At 30.3% G+C, this 20,124-nt stretch overlaps 2 protein-coding genes across 4 annotated transcripts in view; one reads left to right on the top strand and one right to left on the bottom strand.

Annotated features, from left to right (window-relative positions):
• Positions 1–20,124, top strand: part of LOC118185305 (dopamine D2-like receptor) — an 865,565-nt gene that overhangs the window by 7,996 nt on the left and 837,445 nt on the right. The window lies entirely within an intron of this gene.
• LOC146999061 (uncharacterized) overlaps positions 1–20,124 on the bottom strand; it is a 173,342-nt gene that overhangs the window by 87,642 nt on the left and 65,576 nt on the right. Inside the window, exons 1-2 of one of the 2 annotated variants that reach the window (XR_015040405.1) lie at positions 18,205–18,334; positions 6,705–6,953 (exon numbers count right to left, since the gene is read on the bottom strand). Coding sequence is in view for 1 of the 2 variants with exons in the window: in XM_085813837.1 (XP_085669963.1) it covers positions 6,876–6,953 (78 nt within the window). In the remaining variant the exon portion in view is untranslated. Of the gene's footprint in view, positions 1–6,704; positions 6,954–18,204; positions 18,335–20,124 lie in introns of those variants that run through there. The other variant, XM_085813837.1, reaches the window with a different exon arrangement.

Here is a 20,124-nt window from a genome sequence, read left to right as displayed (position 1 = left end):
TTTGAGAAAACACGACAAATATCCCTCTCTCAGTGAAAAGATACTTCAGGGAACTAGAAGTCATTCCCTTCGAAATGTATACGGCTTTCCTAAAAAGCCAAATCAATCTAGATTTAGGTCCACCAGCGACCGAGTAATAAAGTCCATGAACACTGGTACTTCGGTCTGAGTCCCAAATCCCGGGAAACGGACCGTATGCATGGGCGTTTTCATTGTTTTCTCTATATGTAAATGTTTGTGGTTTTCCCTATGGGTCAGTTTTCCTTAGAAAGCCCTCCACGTAGGAATCCCTCCCCTTAGGCAGATAGCTCTTTGTGGGCTTTGTAATAATTAAATAAATAATCTAGGTTTACGTTTTCTCTAATTTTAAGTTTCAAACTTATTTACGTTACTTCATGTAGTATTCATGCAATAAACAACTCATACTTTTCGGGTACCATAACCAATGCCTAATAAGACATCAGTTTACCAAACTTTGCTTAATTCATGTGATGACCTAAGTACAATTCATTGTAAACGGATCTTATCTTTTGATCACCTTTTTTATCGCTTTGGTTCAGAGAGGCAAATATGTTTTTACCATATAACAAGTGATTTTATAATGGTATAAACTAAATGACATGAATTTCAGGTATCTGCATTTTTTGACAATATGCATAAAACTAAAACTGCAGTACAGAGGAATATTTATTTTCTAAATGTTACCCAAATAAGAAACGTAAAATGTTTTGCAATATATTTGAAGGGAAGTTTTGCCTTTCTGTAAAGGAATTTTGTCACAAACTGCGAATGCATAAGTATTTGAGGAATTACACGAACCAGTGAATTCTTTAAGAGTTAATGCAGTTAGCATTAGAGCAACTGGTAGTTTTCAAATTTGTCGAAATATTTAAATACATGACGTTTCATTAAACTATTTAAATGTATAATACGTAAAATTTAGAAATGAATAATACTTTAGTAGCCGTGTTACATCCTTTTTCACTGTATCAATGAGGTACTAAAATGCTATAGAAAATACTTTCTATCATACGCTACTTTTTCAATGATGAAAAGAAATGAAACTTTTTAAAAATAGCATATACAAAAGCAGCTACTTTTATAAAGAATGTTTTCTGCGTGTTTCCTAATTGCTTGTCAAAATGCGATGTTTGTAATTTTAAAAAGAGATCTGTGCAGTTTGTCAGAGAAGACCTTGTAAACGAAAGAACGTTTGTATAATTTCGTTACAATAATTAATGGTAATAGTTGTTATAGATTTATGGATCAATGAAAAGTAGAAACAAAATGCTTTTCCGTATTTAGTAAATGATTATCTTCTAACACACTGAGACTTATTCTGAGAATAATGACAGGAAATTTACAGTACGTATTCTCACACTGGAAAGACACAGCTCAAAGATTACATTTATCTATCACAGAAAACATATTTTATGCATCTGAAAATGTATATTCGTCTGTTTTACATGTCAACTAAAAAGTGTCTGTGAAATTAGAGAAACATTTTACCAAATACTTCTGTTATTTGGTATTTTATTTCCTAACACAGTAATTCTTCCCATTGAGACCCCTCCTCTTAGAATATCATTTCTATAAATGCTCATAATTCTGAGTATAGAAATAAACACTGGCTCTGGAATTCACTTCTTTAAGACAACCACATACTCAGTACACCAAACTCATTATTGACCATGAACCTTGGAGAAGCCTGACTTCACAGCCCATGAAGATTTTTTTTATTGTTGCGTGTGTATGGGTTCGTAATAGATTGAATACATAAGTCTGATGAAAATTTAATGAAATTTATTCTGATCATCTTGAAAAAGTTTGATTCTGAGAACGCTAAAACAGCTTTTCAAATTGTATTTATAACTTATTTTTTGCGTATTTTTAAATATATTTAATTAAATACTTTTTCAACTCAGTCAACGTTAATTTCATAGAGAGTACTAAATTTACATAATTATTTTTACAAGTTGATTAAATTGCAACTTTTCAGTTCATTTTTTGTCTGTTTAGTTATAATTAATCGAATAATTATATACATATATATATATAATTTAAAGTAAAGTAAAAAGAATAAACGATAAAAGACCTATATGGTCAAAAACTTTGCGCATTGTGCTGCAAAATTTAGAAATAGGTTAAAAGAAAAATCTTAGTTCGTATGCTAAAAGGCCGCTGAAATACTGTGGTTCCGTGGTAACATTAACATAAGCAAAATAAGTTTCAATGAAATGTGTTACAGGAGAAAAATGCAGCATTTGAATATTTACAAGTAAAAATCAATACTAATAGTAAACAAATAGGCTAATCTAACTAAGGTAAATTTAAAACATTAGTAAAATTACAAACAAATTATTTGAGCAAAAATATAAAAATATAAAAAAACTAAGAAGCGGTAAATGGCAGATTAGCCCAATTCGAATCTCATTATGGCTCATCAGGGGAAATTATTTTCTAATGAACTTTGAATCAAACTAACTCCATATCGAGTTTCGCAGAAGCAGACAATTGAAACTGTACGCGAAACATTTTTTAATAAATTAAAAAAAACTGTCAATATCTTTAGTCTCAATTCTCTGTTTCAATTTCCCCTGATGAGATATATATATATACATTTTCCTAGGGGATAATTTCGATTATTCCCTAGGGAATGAAGAGTGAACGCTACTGTAATAGCACAGATAGTAAAATTTAATTCTTTAGAAATCTGAGACCAAACTATGGAAAGTAAAACTTAGTAGAAGTATTAAATTGTATTTAAATGAATAATAAATAGCACAAAATACCAAAAAAGTCAAAATTAAAATTATATTAAATTAAATTAGTTATTCTTGATTTCACGGTAAATAGGTGACTTGCAAAGGGAATTAGTCATCTTATTTTTGTCTCTTTCGTATATTTTGATAAATAGCCTTTCAATTCGAACAAAATGAAGAGAAATATAAAACCTTTGTATTTTAATCTATTAATTTCAAATACATGAAAGAAATTCCCCGACGCTATCTACAGAAGGCAACAGACATTTATTTAGCAAAATCAATGTAAAAACTATTCAGAAATTCATATAAACCAAAAAACGTATATAAAGGTGGTACAAAAGACTAGTAGAAGGTGATTAATTACAAACAATTACAGTTTTAAAATTATCTGATTTAACATTTAATTTTTCAAGGACCAAAAAGTTTAATTTTATGAACACGCGTATATTGAATAATACTTAATAATAAAATTGATTGTTAATAGTTATGACTGATATACAATAGGAATTTCCTAACCGAGTAATCTGTAACATTATCGAGCGTGATGGGAAAATCTGATAGAATGCTAGACATTATTCTCATGCGTGTTGGTGGTGCAAAGATCGCATGTCGTCTGGCAGTTCGATGATTCCGTATTCGATTCCAGGGAATGGCAATGCGTACATTGTCAGAATACATGATTCTGCAAAACTTTCGCATTTCTATAGCTGACGCCGAAACTAAAACTGTGGATCATGTTTCAACATTATTTTTATTTGAGTGACTAGACCTGTCACCTCCAGTCAATATTTAGGTGCGGGATATGAGGAATTAAAATAACCCTTACCATGAACACTTGCAGCTGAACGGTTGGTATACTAACCTGGTTATTCTTCGATTTTGGTTTAGATTCTGGACGAGAACATAATGTGTTTTCAAAATGTTCTTAGATTCTAGTCATCTTGTATATCTTTAGCTGTTGTCACGAGGTAAAAGTAATGGGCAGTAATTCATCATTAACTCATTGCGTTTATTTATTATTAATTATAAATTTAGTTATAAACATTTTCCAATTCATTGCAAATAATTTAAAATAATCTGTGTCTTTTGAACTACAGGATACACGGAGAAAAATAGCAGAAATCTTTATATAAAAGAAATTCAAAAGCTTTGAATTAAGAGATGAAATGAAAGCATTTTTAAATATTTGATATCTTTCACACTGTCACAAAATAATTTCACAAAATAATATAAATATATGGTATGATGAAACGGACGTGAACATAAATATCTCGCAAGATAAATCTATGAGTCTCTTGGTAAATATATAAATACAAGTCTGAGTTTGACTTATATTTATATATTTACCAAAAGACTAATGTTTATATATTTATTAGATATACTCATAGTTATATATTTAAACTGAGACTTATATTTATATATTTAAATTATATCAGTCTATAAATATATAAATATGGTAAATATATAAATATAAGTCAAACTTAGACTTATATTTACCAAGAAACTCATAGATTTATCTTGCGAGATATTTATGTTCACGTCTGTTTCATCATACCATATATATATTTATATCATCATATATATGATATATTTATCTTTCGAGATAAATATATAAATAAAGTCTGACTCAGATTATTTATATATTTAGACTGAGACTTATATTTATATATTTAAGTTATATAAGTCTCAGTGTATAAATATAAGTACAAGTCTCAGTCTAAATATATAAACATAAGTCTGAGTCTATATGTTTAAAATAGATAAATATAAGGTCTCAGTCTATAAATATATAAATATAAGTCTCAGTCAATAAATATATAATAATAAAGTCATCTAAATCTGAATGAATTTCAATATCAAAAAGGATCTCTAAAGAAATCTAACAAGGTATATTAAATTGACCTTTATAATTTCAATTAAAGTGTCTGATGTTGGATAATTTATCTAGCCCTTAAAATGTCTGAAAAGTTTCAGCTTCTAATGGCTGCCTAGAAATGTTTGCTAAGGTTTTTTGTACTCTCGCTGAGCAGGCAGTCTGCCAGTTTGCTCTTGCACTCACTCCTGTTAACTATGTTCTTTGTCTTTTTAACTTTATTATTAAGCATCGTTTACTTCGCACAAATGCCATTAACAATTTAACAACAAAGTCGCGCAAATTTTTAAAAGCTGTTTAGCAACATATATTTAGGATTCACGATGCAGCATTAACTTTTAACATATATTTTTATATTTTTTCAGTCTTTTTTCAGTTTATCATATCAACATTTAGTTTTCTTTGTAAAATGGCTAATTCTTTCTTTCTTCTTTTTATCATTAATTTCTTATGTGCCAACTTTATTTATGAAATATCATGTTCTTTGCACTCATATAAAATTCAATTCACCAGCAAAATCACAAAATACTTAAAAAGAGCATATATTTTAATTTTTGCTATATTATTTCTTTATGAACTAGTCGCTCGCGCCGTTAGCCGTTTAAAATATTTATCATGAAAAAGAAAAACCATATAATAAAGCTTGTGTGATTTCATAAAAATATTGAATAGCTTTAATTAGATATCTCATGATTTTCATACATGCTTAATTAAATCAATCACCTTAAAAAGTAGAAAAAATTATTCTTAAAAACTGCGTTTGTTACTTTTTAATCGCTTAGTTTATTACTCAATAACCTTTCAGATGATGCTTGAAAATATCTTATACTTTACTAAATGCCCAGGTGGCGCGTGGAAGATAAGAGTACTTTATTTCTGCCCGCTGCTTCACATTGCTTTCATAGAGCAGAGTTCGTTAATTTAAATTGAAAGATAAATATACTATACTACAATTTTCCGAATAGCAACACTCTCGCGCCCTGGAAACAAAAGGGTTTATTTTGAGCAGTGCTGCCCTTCTCACGTTCAAATCATTAAGGATTTATAAAATATGAAATATATACTAAAACAAATTCGAAATTTAAAATTCGGGCTTTCAGTTGCACATGATCTGGTGGAGGATTACATTATTTAAAATTTGATGCTTCTAGATACTGTCGTTTATTTACAATAAGAGGAACATACATATACACACCCAGATACTTTATTATTTAATATCTTTAAAGAGCGATAATATTTGGTAGCAACAATTTGAAAAGTGATACGCCGTTTATAGTGATCAAAGGTAAAATCCGGTTTCCGAGACTAATAGCCCCTTTTAGACTAAAAAAGGTGGCTCATAATATGCGATAGATTAAATTTAAGAGAATTTACTTTTTTATTTTCAAAACAGGAATTAAATTAGGTAACAGTCTGCAGAAATAATAATCTGAAAATCGAAAATAAAAACTGCAAATAAATGCTGGACTGCATTTTAATTGCGAACTGGAAAAGTCCTGACTAAATGCTATTAGACTGATTCAAGTTTAAAACTAAAATATCTGATGTGTACACCACATGACTTCCTTGTACGGAATATTAAATTATACGCATTTTTTCTTGCATTTCCTCTAAACTTATTGGATTGAATTAAATTTAATTCGCCGACAGCGCATAAACCACAATAGAATAAATGCATTCTTTAAAATGCACTGTAGTATTTGTTAATCATAGCGACACTCTGGCGCTAGATTCACTTAACAGTATAATTAAGACACAATGTTTTTTGTTTGACTTCTGAATCAGCAGTATAATATTTCGTTCATATTACAACTCATAATGCACAAAATTTATATCATTTAATGAATAGAATTATCTAATCGTTGCCACATGTTATATTCAAATACTATAATACTAAAGCTAGAGTGATGTATAAAAGAAATTAAGCAAACAAAGAAACAGTTTTTCACAGACGATTGAATATTTCTCATTCAATTAATTCAGTTCTAACTTCGCGAGAAGGCAAAAATACATAAAAACTCAAAATATCTATATTAAAAATTACAAAGTAAATCTTAAACACTTACTTCCCAGAAAAAATTTCCAGAAAGGATTAAGCATGATTTAATTGGCAATAATAAATGAAGGCGTTATCTTTGTTGTTGCGAAGCTACGTTCCTCTAGATTGGCAACAAATCCACTAGTCTGCTGTTTCAAATGTAAACAAACAATGGCCGCCATCAAGAAGAGGATTAGGCTTAGCGGCACTTGAACGACTTTAAAACTGTTGATAATTCTAAAAGTATTGCATAGAGATTTACTAAAGGCATAAAAACCTGAAATAAACAGAATATATATAATAAATAAACAGAAGATAAAAACAACATAATTCAATCATTTTTAAAGCAAAAAATGTACAATTTACAAACATATAAGAGTAAAGAAACTGAGATCACTGAGCCGGGTAACACAGTGGATATATATATAAATCTATTTATATAAGTTTGGTGCGGCCGATTGCAACCAAAATACGAGATGCACATCTACATGTTATAGCAGTCCTATATACAAAATTCCAACGTTCTGAGGCTAATCGTTTTTGAGTTATGCGAGATACGTACGCACGTACGTACGTACATACATTCGTACAGACGCCACTAAAAATTCTCTTCAGAATTAATTTTAAAGCAGTTTTATAATTTTTTTTGGAGGAAATGAGTCTTTTATTCTGTCCTTACGTGCAGATATTACGCAAAAACATCCTTAAATTGCATTCGATAACGGTCAAAACGGATATTTTCGTTGAAATATGCTGCCCGAAACTTTTCGCGATTACAATACTTCCTTTTTACTTCGTACAAGGAAGTAAAAAGACTTATTTACTTCCTTGTACGAATATTTTAAAACTTAAGATTTGAACAATGTAAAAATTTTACTCTGTTACCACAATTTGCATTTACGCGTTACTGAAGAATAATCTAGAAAACATCAAAATTAAATAAGTACTTTTTTCTGTTCGTATCGCTTGGACGTAAGTTTAAATAAACATTTAATAATTTCTTACGAAAGCAATTACGTTTACCAATATATATATCTAAAAAAAAAAATATATGTAAGTTTTCAGATTTTAAATTACGTCCAAAGGGGCTTTTTTTTTAACATTTGTGTGTTACGTTCATTTATTAAACATCATGTTCTTTACCCTTAAACCATAAAATTCAGTTTAACAGTAATGTCGCAAAATAATTTTAAAATGAGCAAATCTTTAGAATTTCCGATACACAGTTCCGCGCGCCGGAGATAAAAATGTTTTTTTTTCTCCGTAGAGTGTTGTTACTACTCGCTTTTAAATCGTTGAGTTTGTTAAACAAAAATTCGTTAAAGGTTTACAAAATATGAAATCGATAATAAAACAGATTCCCAAATTTGAAATTTGGGCTTTCAGATGCCCATATTCGCAGTAGGATTACGTCATTCAAATTTGGATGGCTCTAGCCGCCGTTGTTTTATCACAATGCGAGAAACATACATACGTTTATGAGATTCTTCATTATTTAATTTTTTCAAATATAATACAGGGGGATAGTATTTGATGGCAACGATTTGAAAAGTGATACAGCCTTTTAAATTTTTCAACGCAAACTTGCAAAACGAAAACAATAGTCCTTCAGGTACAAAGCCCCTTGATTCTTTAATTACATAATAATTTTATTTGGGAGTCACTTGCGCACAATGTTGCGAACTTAATCTTCGGAAAACGAATAAATAAGTAGTAGTTGTTGGACAGGCTAGCAGCTATGAGTGACTGAAGAGTCAGTATTGTAAGGTTAAGAATTCTCATTTCGCGATTTTAGTGCTTTAAGTGCAAAACTTTAAGCCTAATGGATCTCATATTAGCGATCCTCCTTTGAAAGCATGGGCACGAACTAAATATATCTACTGTTTGCCATACAGTTGATCCAGAACTAACGTAAAGTATTTTAGATTTTTCCGGGTTTGAAACTGGTAGATCTTGTTTAATATATTACTTACAACAACACGTCGACGAGATATTTCCTTGAAGATGTTCTACAGGTAATCTATAAAACCTACAATGGATTATTAATTACAGTCTAATCCAAGTACTTGACAATTAGCGCAGAGCGTGGTTAGAACTTACCAAGGGAAAACGCAAGGACGATAAATTAATTACTGTCCTCTCTAAATGTCCAGCAGTGAATCTGAGAGCGTAAGTAATTGTTAGGGGTTTGTATTTTAATTACTTTTACTGCGTGTCAGAAGCAGAATTTAGGCTGTATTTTAGACTAAAATAGAATTGCAATTCTCTCTGTGAAAGAACAAAGGCTATATTTAAATAACATATGATTTATATATTCATGAAATAATACTTTCAGTTAGCTTATATCTTTTATGTTATTTGATCAGTTTGGAATAATTATTAAGTTTCTGTCTGGCTAATTAATAGTAAACTACGTAAGGGCTGTTTATTTAGAAGCCACAGTTAACCTGGGACTTGATATTTACCCAGTAATGTACCATCCTATGTTTTATTGGCAATATAACGATATTTCTACTTAATCTTTGTTTACCAATAGTTTGAACATATTTGAATACTTTTTGTTGAATAAAATGAGGCATTATAAAAACTTTCATATATATATTTACATACTTTCATATATATGTATTTGCATATATATTTCATATGTATATTTACATATTTATATGCATATTATTGAATGCACAGGTAATGTTGTTTAAAGAAAAATTACCTGGCCCATAAAACTGAGAACACACTTTTAAAACACTAACATTTATTTTTCTCACCATTCTTTTTGCTACAAAATTTTAAATTCAATTTGTTTTAAGGGGGCTCATACACCTTAAAAATCCTCAAGATCTTCGAATCTGTTACTGTTGCAAGAACTGGGATAACGTATTTATTTTACAAGCAATTACTTCCAACTTTTTACAGCTAATTACATAATATAGCTGTTTTCTGAACTAGTAACCAAAAATTTTGTGTTGCCACAATTAGTTTTACAATTTAATCTTCTATGTGACAAAATCTTGTATGCGCTCACGTCATGTTGCCACCTTGCGCGCACAGTTTAAAACATTCCGTTGCATAATTTAATTCCATATTTAATATATTGGTTTTAAAACATTTGAAAAATACTGTGAACCAAAAATCCTAAGAATTTCATGTTAAATTTTTATTTTATTTGGAGTTGAGTTTGTAAAATGTATTTTATTAAAACGTCTGTAATGCTTTCGTGCATAAAACGTTTAATACCATAATATCCATCATATTTTTCGTTCAGGTAGAGGGTAGTACCCATATAAAGAATTCCAACAGATTTCAAGCATATAGCATTAGCCATTTTAAAAATATCATGCGCGCAAGATGGAAACATGACGTGAATGCATAAAACATTTTGTCACAGAGCAGATTAAATTACAAAAATATTTGTGGCAACACAAACTTTCTGGTTACTAGATTCTAAAGCAGCTATATTATGTAGTCAGCTGTGAAACGTTGGAAGAAATTGCTTTTAAAATAAATAAAATATCTCAATTCTTGCAATAGTCACATTTTCAAAGATGTTAAGGGTTTTAAGGTGCATGAGTCCCCTTAAAAATAAAAACAAAATGTAAACTTCATGCATCTGCGCGCATTTACAAATGATCAATGCAGTCTAGTTGTCACATTTTGCCTGCATTTTAAGCGTGTAGCTACACACTCGAAAAATAAAACTTACATCAATATAAATCCGAATCACAGAACAAAGAGCAATATTTAATAATTAAAACCACATTACTAGAAAACAAAATTAATACTGATGAATAATTGTTTAAACAGTGGATATTTTGAAAACATTCTTTTACGTAGATGTCCAGTATGGATTTGCAAATAAGAAGGAGAAAGCCTGTAAACAAATCAGTGTTGCTGACAAGCCTAAAATGTACCGTAAGGATATTTCTTCAGACAGCAAACAGCAGTCTGCCAAAAATTACAAAAATTAATCTGTCACAGTAGGAGAATCAGAGTAAGAGGATCAGAATCCTGCCGAAGGATCAGAATAAGAACTGTGCATAATGGAACTTACGTGATCACGCGTGATTCCTGTTCGGGTTGACAACATAAGATTTGCTCATGTAAAAAACCAGTAATTCTGAGTTCTGGAGACCACTATAGAGATTTTTTAGACTGGAACTGGGTAATGCAACAGATAATCGTCAAGATGATCAAGATTACCATTGCAATAAACTCCACAGTCAGAAATCTCATTAAGGTATCCGCCAGTACTTAGACGCACAGATTGTGAAAAATAAGAATAAATGAATTTATTGTTGACGTTATTGATTAGATGATGTTATTTAGTTGAATTATAAAATTATAGAAATAGTAATAAATAAATTATTAAAGTAAAATATTTATAATTTTTCTCATTTTGGATTAAAATGTGTTAAAAGTTTAGGCTTACAAGTCATGTTCTCACCAAAATACATTTATCAATGTTTTGATTTTAATTTTTTCACTTACATTTATTACGGCATTAAGGAGTTAAGTGCACTTAAATCAAAGTGGAAGAATAAAATGTCAGCTAAATATATCTGCTGGATCACAAAGCTATTTTCCGAGGAATTTCTGTCTCTTCATTTACAAAATAGTTTGCAAAAAGTTTAAATATCTCCATAAATCAAACATTTCACTGTATTTAATTCACAATATTTCGTAGAATATTTGTGAAAAGTTTTATAATATTGCTTTAGTAATATTTTATGTTACAGTGTTTTCGTAACAGATGAGCTAAAAATATTAGGCTTTCCAAAAAATAGCTTTAATATAATGTAAACACAATCGGAATGAGAAGAAAATATTGCCAAATATGAAAATTAAATTGGAAAACTAATCCTATTCCCGAGAACTTAATTACAAAAAGAAAGTTTTAAATAATCTTCTGAATATCACTAAAAGTGGTCAAATGAAAAATTCTCAGTTTAAAGGTATTTAGAGTAATCCGTGTCTCCTTAAATATCAACTTCCGGGTTTCGGGTTTTTAAACAGCAACTTCCGGCTCACAGTGTAGAACAAAAACAGCCGTAAGTCTGCTTCTAATGACAGAAAAGACAGAATAAAAGTAGTTTTAAGAAGCCAAATCTGTAGGTTTTAAAATAAAGCAATACAATATTTGGAAAATTTAATCAAAATTAAGATTAATTTGACGACTGCTATCAAATACCTTAAATACGATTCGTAACTTACTCTTGAACTAAATGTGACACAAAAATCATAAAATAAACACTAAATTTTTAAATATTCAATAGTTAATCAGAATTCTGTAATTATTTACTATCAAAGGCAGATGATTAATTTAAAGATTATTTAATAAACCCTTCGTCCCAGACTCCAGAAATGAAAAAAAATAGAAATCATAATCTTCGAAAGTGCAGAAATACTTAAATTCATAATATGTTAGCTCATCCATTGCGATTCTTAGTTGTATTTTCATATTTATTTCGTTCTATAAATAAAGTAGGGTATGAATAGCAGTGATTAAAATTCCGTATTTATACTTGCAAAACGATATGTGGATGTATTGTATAACAACAGTAGTTTAGGGGGAAAATATCGGGTATCATTTTTTATGCACATTTATAACAAAAAGAAGGGGACATCTTAAAAGGAAAATGTACGCAGAATATAAGTAAAAAATAAAATAACAAAAAGCAATAAAAAAATATCAAAAAATAAAATAATAATAATGATTCCGATCTGGTTTCAATTCAGAAAAACCTCTTAGGCGAATATTTAAAATTACGGAATAACTTATTATTCGTATTTTCTGCTTCTAATGTAATTTGAGAAGAGCGCATAAACTTGATCACCTAATGCTTCCTTTGATACACAAAATAATATTTAGAAAGTAAGAAATGCAGGAATTCGAGGATATGGAATTTTATTTGTGAAGATTATAAAGGGGATATTCCGGAATCTCTTTCAAACAATTTTATTTCTTAAATAAAGTCTTCCTCTTCCCTATTTTAGGGAGAATTTCCCAACGGAGAGTTTTACTTCAGCATGTTTATATCGCTGAATATTAGACCCCAGCGTCAGGATATTTATTTGAAAGGGGACAGACGCTGTATTGAGCTAGGATCTCTCCTTTGGGAAGTTAAAATGAATTTTTGATTTTAATGGGATTTTTATCGAAGGTAAGTTCCCTTTTTATTCAAATGGTAGAGAGAAAAGTCTCGAAAATATAAATATTTGGAAAGTTTTAAACTCAAAGACCTGGTAAAAAAGGTTGAAATTGATATCAGACATGAATTCCTAAATGCAACAAAAATAAAACTTAAATAAATGAATTAAAATTAAATCATATGTATAATCACTACAAACATATCATATATTAATCTTCAGAAGAACTGTTTTTCTCCATTGTTGTAACAGAGTTTTATATTATGTGGATTTCAGTACCAGAAATTCTATATTTCGAGATGAAATAAATAATGTAATTAAAACTGAAATGAAAAATAAATAAATGATAAAATATAATTATGTGCTTTATTATTAACATATCATTTATTGTTGTTATAAATATATTACAATTCTCCTCTAGAAGAACTGTTCCTTAGATTTGCTGTATTAGAACCCCTTATTATCCAGACTTCAGTTATCCTGAAATCCCATTTCTCAGATCTCCAGCTTATATCAAAAACGTGTGAGCAAATGAAAATTTAGTTTAACTTGTGGTTAATTTATTTATATTTTATTATATGGTCGTTTCGTAATAGATTAAATGCACACAGAACCGATGATAGCTTGAGAACGTTTATTTTTCCAAAAAGAAACACTTACCAGTTCTGTAACTTCTCACAAAAGTACTCGTATAGCTCTTCTCAGTGTAACAGAACGCATTCAGCAGTTACCCCTTCAAACTAAAAAGAACATTAAACACAACACAGTGCAAAACGCATCTAAAGAGCGAAGCTTGCACAGAGGTCTCTCAATACTCCGGAGACAGCTCTGAACTAAAAACTGAAAACTGATGCTCTTTCTTGTTTTATATAGCTTTTCCCTGTCCAGTGAGAAATTTCTAGTACCTTTCATTTATTGAAATTACTGGCAGGCGTATACGGTTAAAGTTTCATTTAAAGGCCGAATAGGGTTGCAGTTACATAGACATTTAGGCCAATTGCAGTCATACAGAGATCGGACCAAAATGTCTTCAAATGGTCGCCAAGTTTGGCGACAAATATAAGTCGGCAAAATCAAAGCCAGCTTTGGCGAGATATCCATTTATGGCAATGTTAAATACACTTGCTTTTGTAATTTTTATTTTTCCGGCAAAGCTTCGCATTTCTTGAGGCTGTTTATGTAACATTATACAAAATTTCTAACAGTACATGTTCATATAAATTCATTAAATTATTAAAAATATAAGAACTCTTTCGTACGGATAACGTATATCCCAAGTCTTAAGAGCAAAAGTTTTTTATTAAACACTAAGAAAACTTACCCATCTTGAGCAAGAGACGCAAGGCTGGTTAGTTTTGAAAGCAGCTGTCAATACTACGAAACAAAATCTTAATAAGGGATGCAAAATACTCTATGAATGCCTTAATGCACGATCTTTTAAGAACGAAATCTGGTTCGAACTTATGTTAAACATGATGAAAGCACGTAAACACCTATCTAGCAAGCCTTTTCGTCAGGATTTAATTAGGATCCGTGTTGAAATAATCAATGTTTATCGGTCATATCAGTTTGATTACTTGAGGACCCCTGATGCATGGTAATATAGCGCATCTCGTAATATAACAATATTAAATATTTTGAAAGTTAATAGCGATAGATGCGATTTTATTTTAGATGCGATTTTATTTTAGAAAAATTCTAATTTTCTTCTAAATAGGAACTCCATATAAAAATACTGTCCGACAGCTATAGCTTATTTCTTGGATCGATTATATTATTAGCGATCGCTTATATTATTTATTACCGTCAGATCATTTTAAAATTTCTATTCATTATAGTAAGGGTCCAATCTTAGTGTAATATCTTATATAATGTCCAGTCTTATATAATTTAATGAGTCTCTTCCAGCAAAAAATTGGAAAAACGATCATTTCATCAATTTTTGGAACGCCAAGTCCCATAAAAATGCTGGACGAATTTGTCAACTCATCTAGGATTATCCATTCTTCTCTTATCAACCGATCCAATGATCTTGGTTTTTCTTTGACTGGCAGAATGTCATGCTTTATTTCTATACATACTTAAATTCCTTTTATGAAAGTTCTGCTTGGAATGAAAATAAATATGTAGCAAAATCTAAATTAATGAAACAAGTTGATAGAAACTAATATTTCGTTCTATTTATTTTATTAAAGAACTCATAGTAAGCACGCACTTGGCATTAACAATGTCTGTTTAGAAAATACCGAAAATAAAGTATATGCTCAGAATTATCGTAAATTAGCTTTCCTGCGTTCTTAATAATCTAATTAGTCGGATGTGGCTCGAATACCAAAGATTCCGCACTTGTCTTCGGAAAATGTGAGAAAATGAAACTCCTCTCCTAAATTCTTAAGATAAAAAATATGATTTATGTTTTTGAGTAAGCTTTGGAATGACCATGAGGAAGTGAAGAAAAGAAATACAATTTCGAGGATAAATTTCGATTTTTGTATGTCGAAAAATTGATATTTCAGCGTTGTCAGAATCGTTAATTCACCATATAGTTCAATGCTGTTCAAAGCAAAATTTTAATTTTGAACCTAAAATTTCTTGAATCCAAATTTTTTTTAGTACTTACGTATTATCGCAACCACCTCATCAGAAGTCGCCAAATTTTCAAAATGACCAAATTCTGGCAACCATTCGCATATCAGATCTTGAGGTAATCATACTCGCTACAATTCTTTAGTTTAGCAACGTCGCCATTTTCATAAGCCATTTTTTTATTTTATTCCAAGTTCCAACACATTTTATTAAAGAATCATGATATTTTTTGCCTGAAATTGAATTTAAAAATCTATGCCTGTAAAATCTGCTGATAACTGAAAAAAAAATTGCGATAACATTTCTGCAAGAATACAGCATTTTGCCGCAAAATCACCAAAGGGAAGAATTGTTTGGAATTCGTTGCTAAAGTGATTGTCACGAAATTTCTACAAAACACAAAGGAAGAAAAATCAGCCTGTAAATAATTACATTATCTGATTTTTGGGTTCAATACCTTATTATAATGTAAAATATATATGTAATAAAAAAATGCTTGCAATTAAATTGAATGATGACTTATGTCATATATTTTTTTACCTGTAAAATATTGCCATGTTGTGTCAAAAAGGTTGCGCTGATACGTAAGTACAGTTTTCTTATAAAGAAAATTCTTTCTAAACACACACAAAAAAATATCATTGCATATTATTGCTCCTATTACAGAATACCTCCAATACATGAAAAAGAAACAGAAGTAATCATATTTAACCAGTTAACTGTGATTGACGAGTATACTCGTCATGGAGAATCGGCACGATTTTGTGTATTGACGAGTATACTCGTCATGCGTATAAAATAGTGTAAGCAACGCGCGCATAAAGCAACGTAATAGAAACAGAGAAAAGACAAATAATAACAAAGAAACCGGAGCTAGTGATTGATAATAATAAAAAAATGGGTGGAGTGGATATGAGTGATGGAATTATCATAGCATACTCCACAGCAAGAAAACGACTCAAAAAGTACTACAAAAATATATTTCTCCATTTCTTAGACATTATGTGTCTGAATGCATTCATATTATATAAAAAAATAATGGAACATTATAGCGTATCAACTTTTTGCTCAAATGTATAGAAGACACTTTTGAGACGTATCCATTTGAAAGAAATAAATCGACACGAACTCTGCCATTTAGACCTAATTTAAGCCAATTAGGCGGGAATCATGTTCCGGATTATATACCCGGAACATCGAAAAAAATAACCCTCCACGAAGGTGTTTGCATTGCTGCAAATGTAAGATCAGGAAGGAATAGCGTTACTGGTGTTCGATTTGCAAAGTCCCATTGTATATAGTACCCTGTTTCGCTGAATATCATTCCACAGCAGGAATTTAAATTCTTACTTTTATATGCATAATATTTAATTTAATTTATTGCATTTCTAGTTTAATATGTATGTTATATATACTTATGTTAACCAAATAAGTAAATATTAGTAATAAAATTTTCAATTTTATAAAATAAACCCGTCCTTTTCATCAATTATCTTACCAGAGCAACTTACTCTGCGATTGACGAAGATAATCGTCATAGCTCTATTCTGGAGATCCAAAACGGTGCGCACAGGGCGCCACAGTTAACTGGTTAAAACCGAATTTAAATATTCCTCGCTAAAAAAATGTGCACCTCTTTATGATACGTATTTCAAAAGAAGTTTGGTGCATATGAATGACAACGAAAGAAAACTAGCGATTTCTGTGTTCCTTAGACGTAAATTGTTGCTTAAGTGCAGAAGAAATTTCGTGTCATTTATTGATGGAAATAAAAGAATGAAAATATAAGGGAAAAAGACGTATAAAAGAGATTGCGCTTGGAGCATGAATGTTGACGATTTCAATGGAACTCATTAATTAATTTTGACGGATTTTATTGATTATAGAAGGCATGAAAAAGTTTCACCGAAATCTAATTCAGTAGCTGAAGTTTTTCAGAGTAATTTTCCTACAGAAAGTAAAATAATTATAGAAAGGCCAACAAAAAATTAAATTGAAGATTTATTAACACTTCATTTTGGGTTTCAGCCAAAGAACCATTTTTTGTCACAAAATTTAAAAGCCCGTTTAATGGGCTTACGTGCAGTTCCACTAATAAGGAGTGGGAAAATGTAACAGAAATTTGAGTGTCGGTATTGAGGTTCCGAATTATGAATTTTATATAAACAAATTCACAAAGAATTTTCTATTATTTTAAACTACTTTACGAAAAAGTGTTTTACTTATTTCTTAAAACTGCATTCTTGCAGTAACGTATTTAAACAATATAAACTAATTTGGCCAGAAACATATTTAATTAATTTGATCTTATGGCCGGTATCAACTAATTGGTCAGTTACGCGTGTAATAAATACCAATTAATTCAATCAAAGTAATCACAACTGTAGCCACCCAGTAACAATTTAAGGGATAGCATTTAATTCAATTAACTGAAAGAATTTCAACTGACTGATCAGTAACATATTTAAGGAATATCAGCTAATTAGCGAGCAGCACATTTAAGGAAAATCAATTAATTCAACAAACGGAATTCTTAAAACTATAATTTTTCAATAACACATTTAAGGAATATCAATTAATTAGCTTCTTAAATAAAAAATGAATTCACCATGAAAAACGTCGATTCACGGCAATTATATCTTCAAATAATTTGCCTTTCTACAGTCCATCTAAGAGGCAAATATTAACTGATTTTATGCTTTGAGCTCATAGAAGCCTTGAAAATCAATAAGGAGAAATAAAACATCTCATTTTTATTCTAAATTTAGTTCGCACATTTTATAAAAATCACGACTTACCTTCATTTGTTTCTCATACGAGTTCAAATCTCATATGAGCTCACAAGAGTCCAAATCTCGTACGAGCTGCCTTATCCACAATGTGATGATCAAGTGCAACGTTTGAACCATTTTAAAATAACGAGAAGTCTTCTGAACTGCAAACGAATGTCGTCAGCTGTAAATTCACCACTAAGTAAAATTCACTCTTAGGGAAATATTATACGGGCTTTCTGCCAAACGGAATTCTTATTTTCCCTTTGGTGATGAACAAACAGTCTTTGCACACTAAGAATGAAACCAACGAAGTGCATTCGAATTTATTAACCCGGCGGAAGTCGCACCAGGAAAAGTTACTTGAGTGGGCGCGTGGGGTATCACATACCCCAGTATTTAAAATACGATAAAAATAGTTTTACTTAGTTTTAAAGCTGCTTTTCTTGTTCTCGAGTATTATAAATACGTGAATGATAATTGGGTTTCAAATAATTAATTTCCAAAATAATCTTAGAGTTAAAATTAAGATAAATGAAAATAATAAAAAAATAAACATCATGCCTTTAAGTTTCATTGCATCTCTAATATAGAATGCATATTTTATTTCTTCACACTTTGAACGAAATAAATTCATGTGTTCTTGGAACAGAATGTTTTCACATTTTAAACACTGCATTCATGTTCTTCTGTCCTTGGCACGAGGGCAAAAAATTTATCACATCTTTCATACTTAGTTGTTTCGAATTTCATGTATTCGTTTTAATTCTTCGTCGAAACATCTGCTTTTGTTTTGCATGCAGTACGTCAGTTTCTTGGTAAAGTATTAATCTCTGATCTTTGTTCAATACAATTTTCATTAATTGTAATGGTAAGTCCTTCAAAAGCAGACTTCTGTTTCTGGTTGGTGGATTAGCAGTTGAATGTAATATAATTCAAGCATTTATTACAGCAAAATTCATTTCAGGAAAGAAAATTGCGATTGGCCACCTCATTGTTATTCTGGCAATTGAATAATTGGCTGACATTTCATCCCCCATATCCACTGCACCTTTAGTCATATTATAAAAACATATAATTCCTGACGTTTTATTTTCTCCAATAGTATCATCTATAGTATGATCCTTATATAATGTCTAAAGCATAAGAAAAATTTTTCCTTTTTTAGGAAAATCAGGAATTAATGTTTTATCTTTTTCGAAACGAAAACAGTGTAGAAAATATTCCTAATTTCATCTTCAGTTTCTGAAATGCAATCTTCATCGCTTTCAAATATTTCTAATAAATCTCACAGGCGTTGCATCTCCAATTCATAGGGAGTCATTCTTTTTGCCTTAATTCAGTTAGAAATTTTTAAAAATTTAATGTCAAGTACTTTAAAATCACTTGCGAGTAGAAATATTTACTGTTACACTCTAGGAATAAATTTCTGAACTAAATATTCAGTCAGAAAGACACTTACGCGGACAGGAGCGTGGGGTGTGTCATACCCCAGTTCCAACAAAATACCGATAAATATTTTTCTGAAACACACAGGCAAAGAAAAAGCGGTTCTAAAAGTCAACCACAACTAGAAACTTAGCTACTGAAAGCAGCACAGAATTTCAGTTTCACAAGTTAGGAATATTCCACTTTTATGTAAGGTTGGGGTATGATATACCCCACGCGCTTTCCCGCGGGTTAAGCATATAGTATTTCACTAGCGACATATTTCTTCTTCACTAAGCGAAACATCGTCCTATAAGATGCATCGAGTGTTGAAAAAGTTTAAAATAAAAATATTGTAATTAGAGAAAGATAGTTAATCTCTCTACAGAACATAGCAATGAAGCACGTGACCAAAACTGATAAAAGTTAAGTCATGTGACTTACAAAGGGATCTTTCCTTCTCATCTGAAATCGTAATGTGATACATAAAAATTATAAAAAAATCGCTTAATGAATATG

Source organism: Stegodyphus dumicola, chromosome 1, assembly GCF_044657685.1.
Source record: "Stegodyphus dumicola isolate Sdum_Otavi_A_Nest chromosome 1, ASM4465768v1".
Taxonomy (NCBI): Eukaryota; Metazoa; Arthropoda; class Arachnida; order Araneae; family Eresidae; genus Stegodyphus; species Stegodyphus dumicola.
Note: the sequence above shows the minus strand (reverse complement) of the source record. Positions and strands in the feature narration are given on the sequence as shown.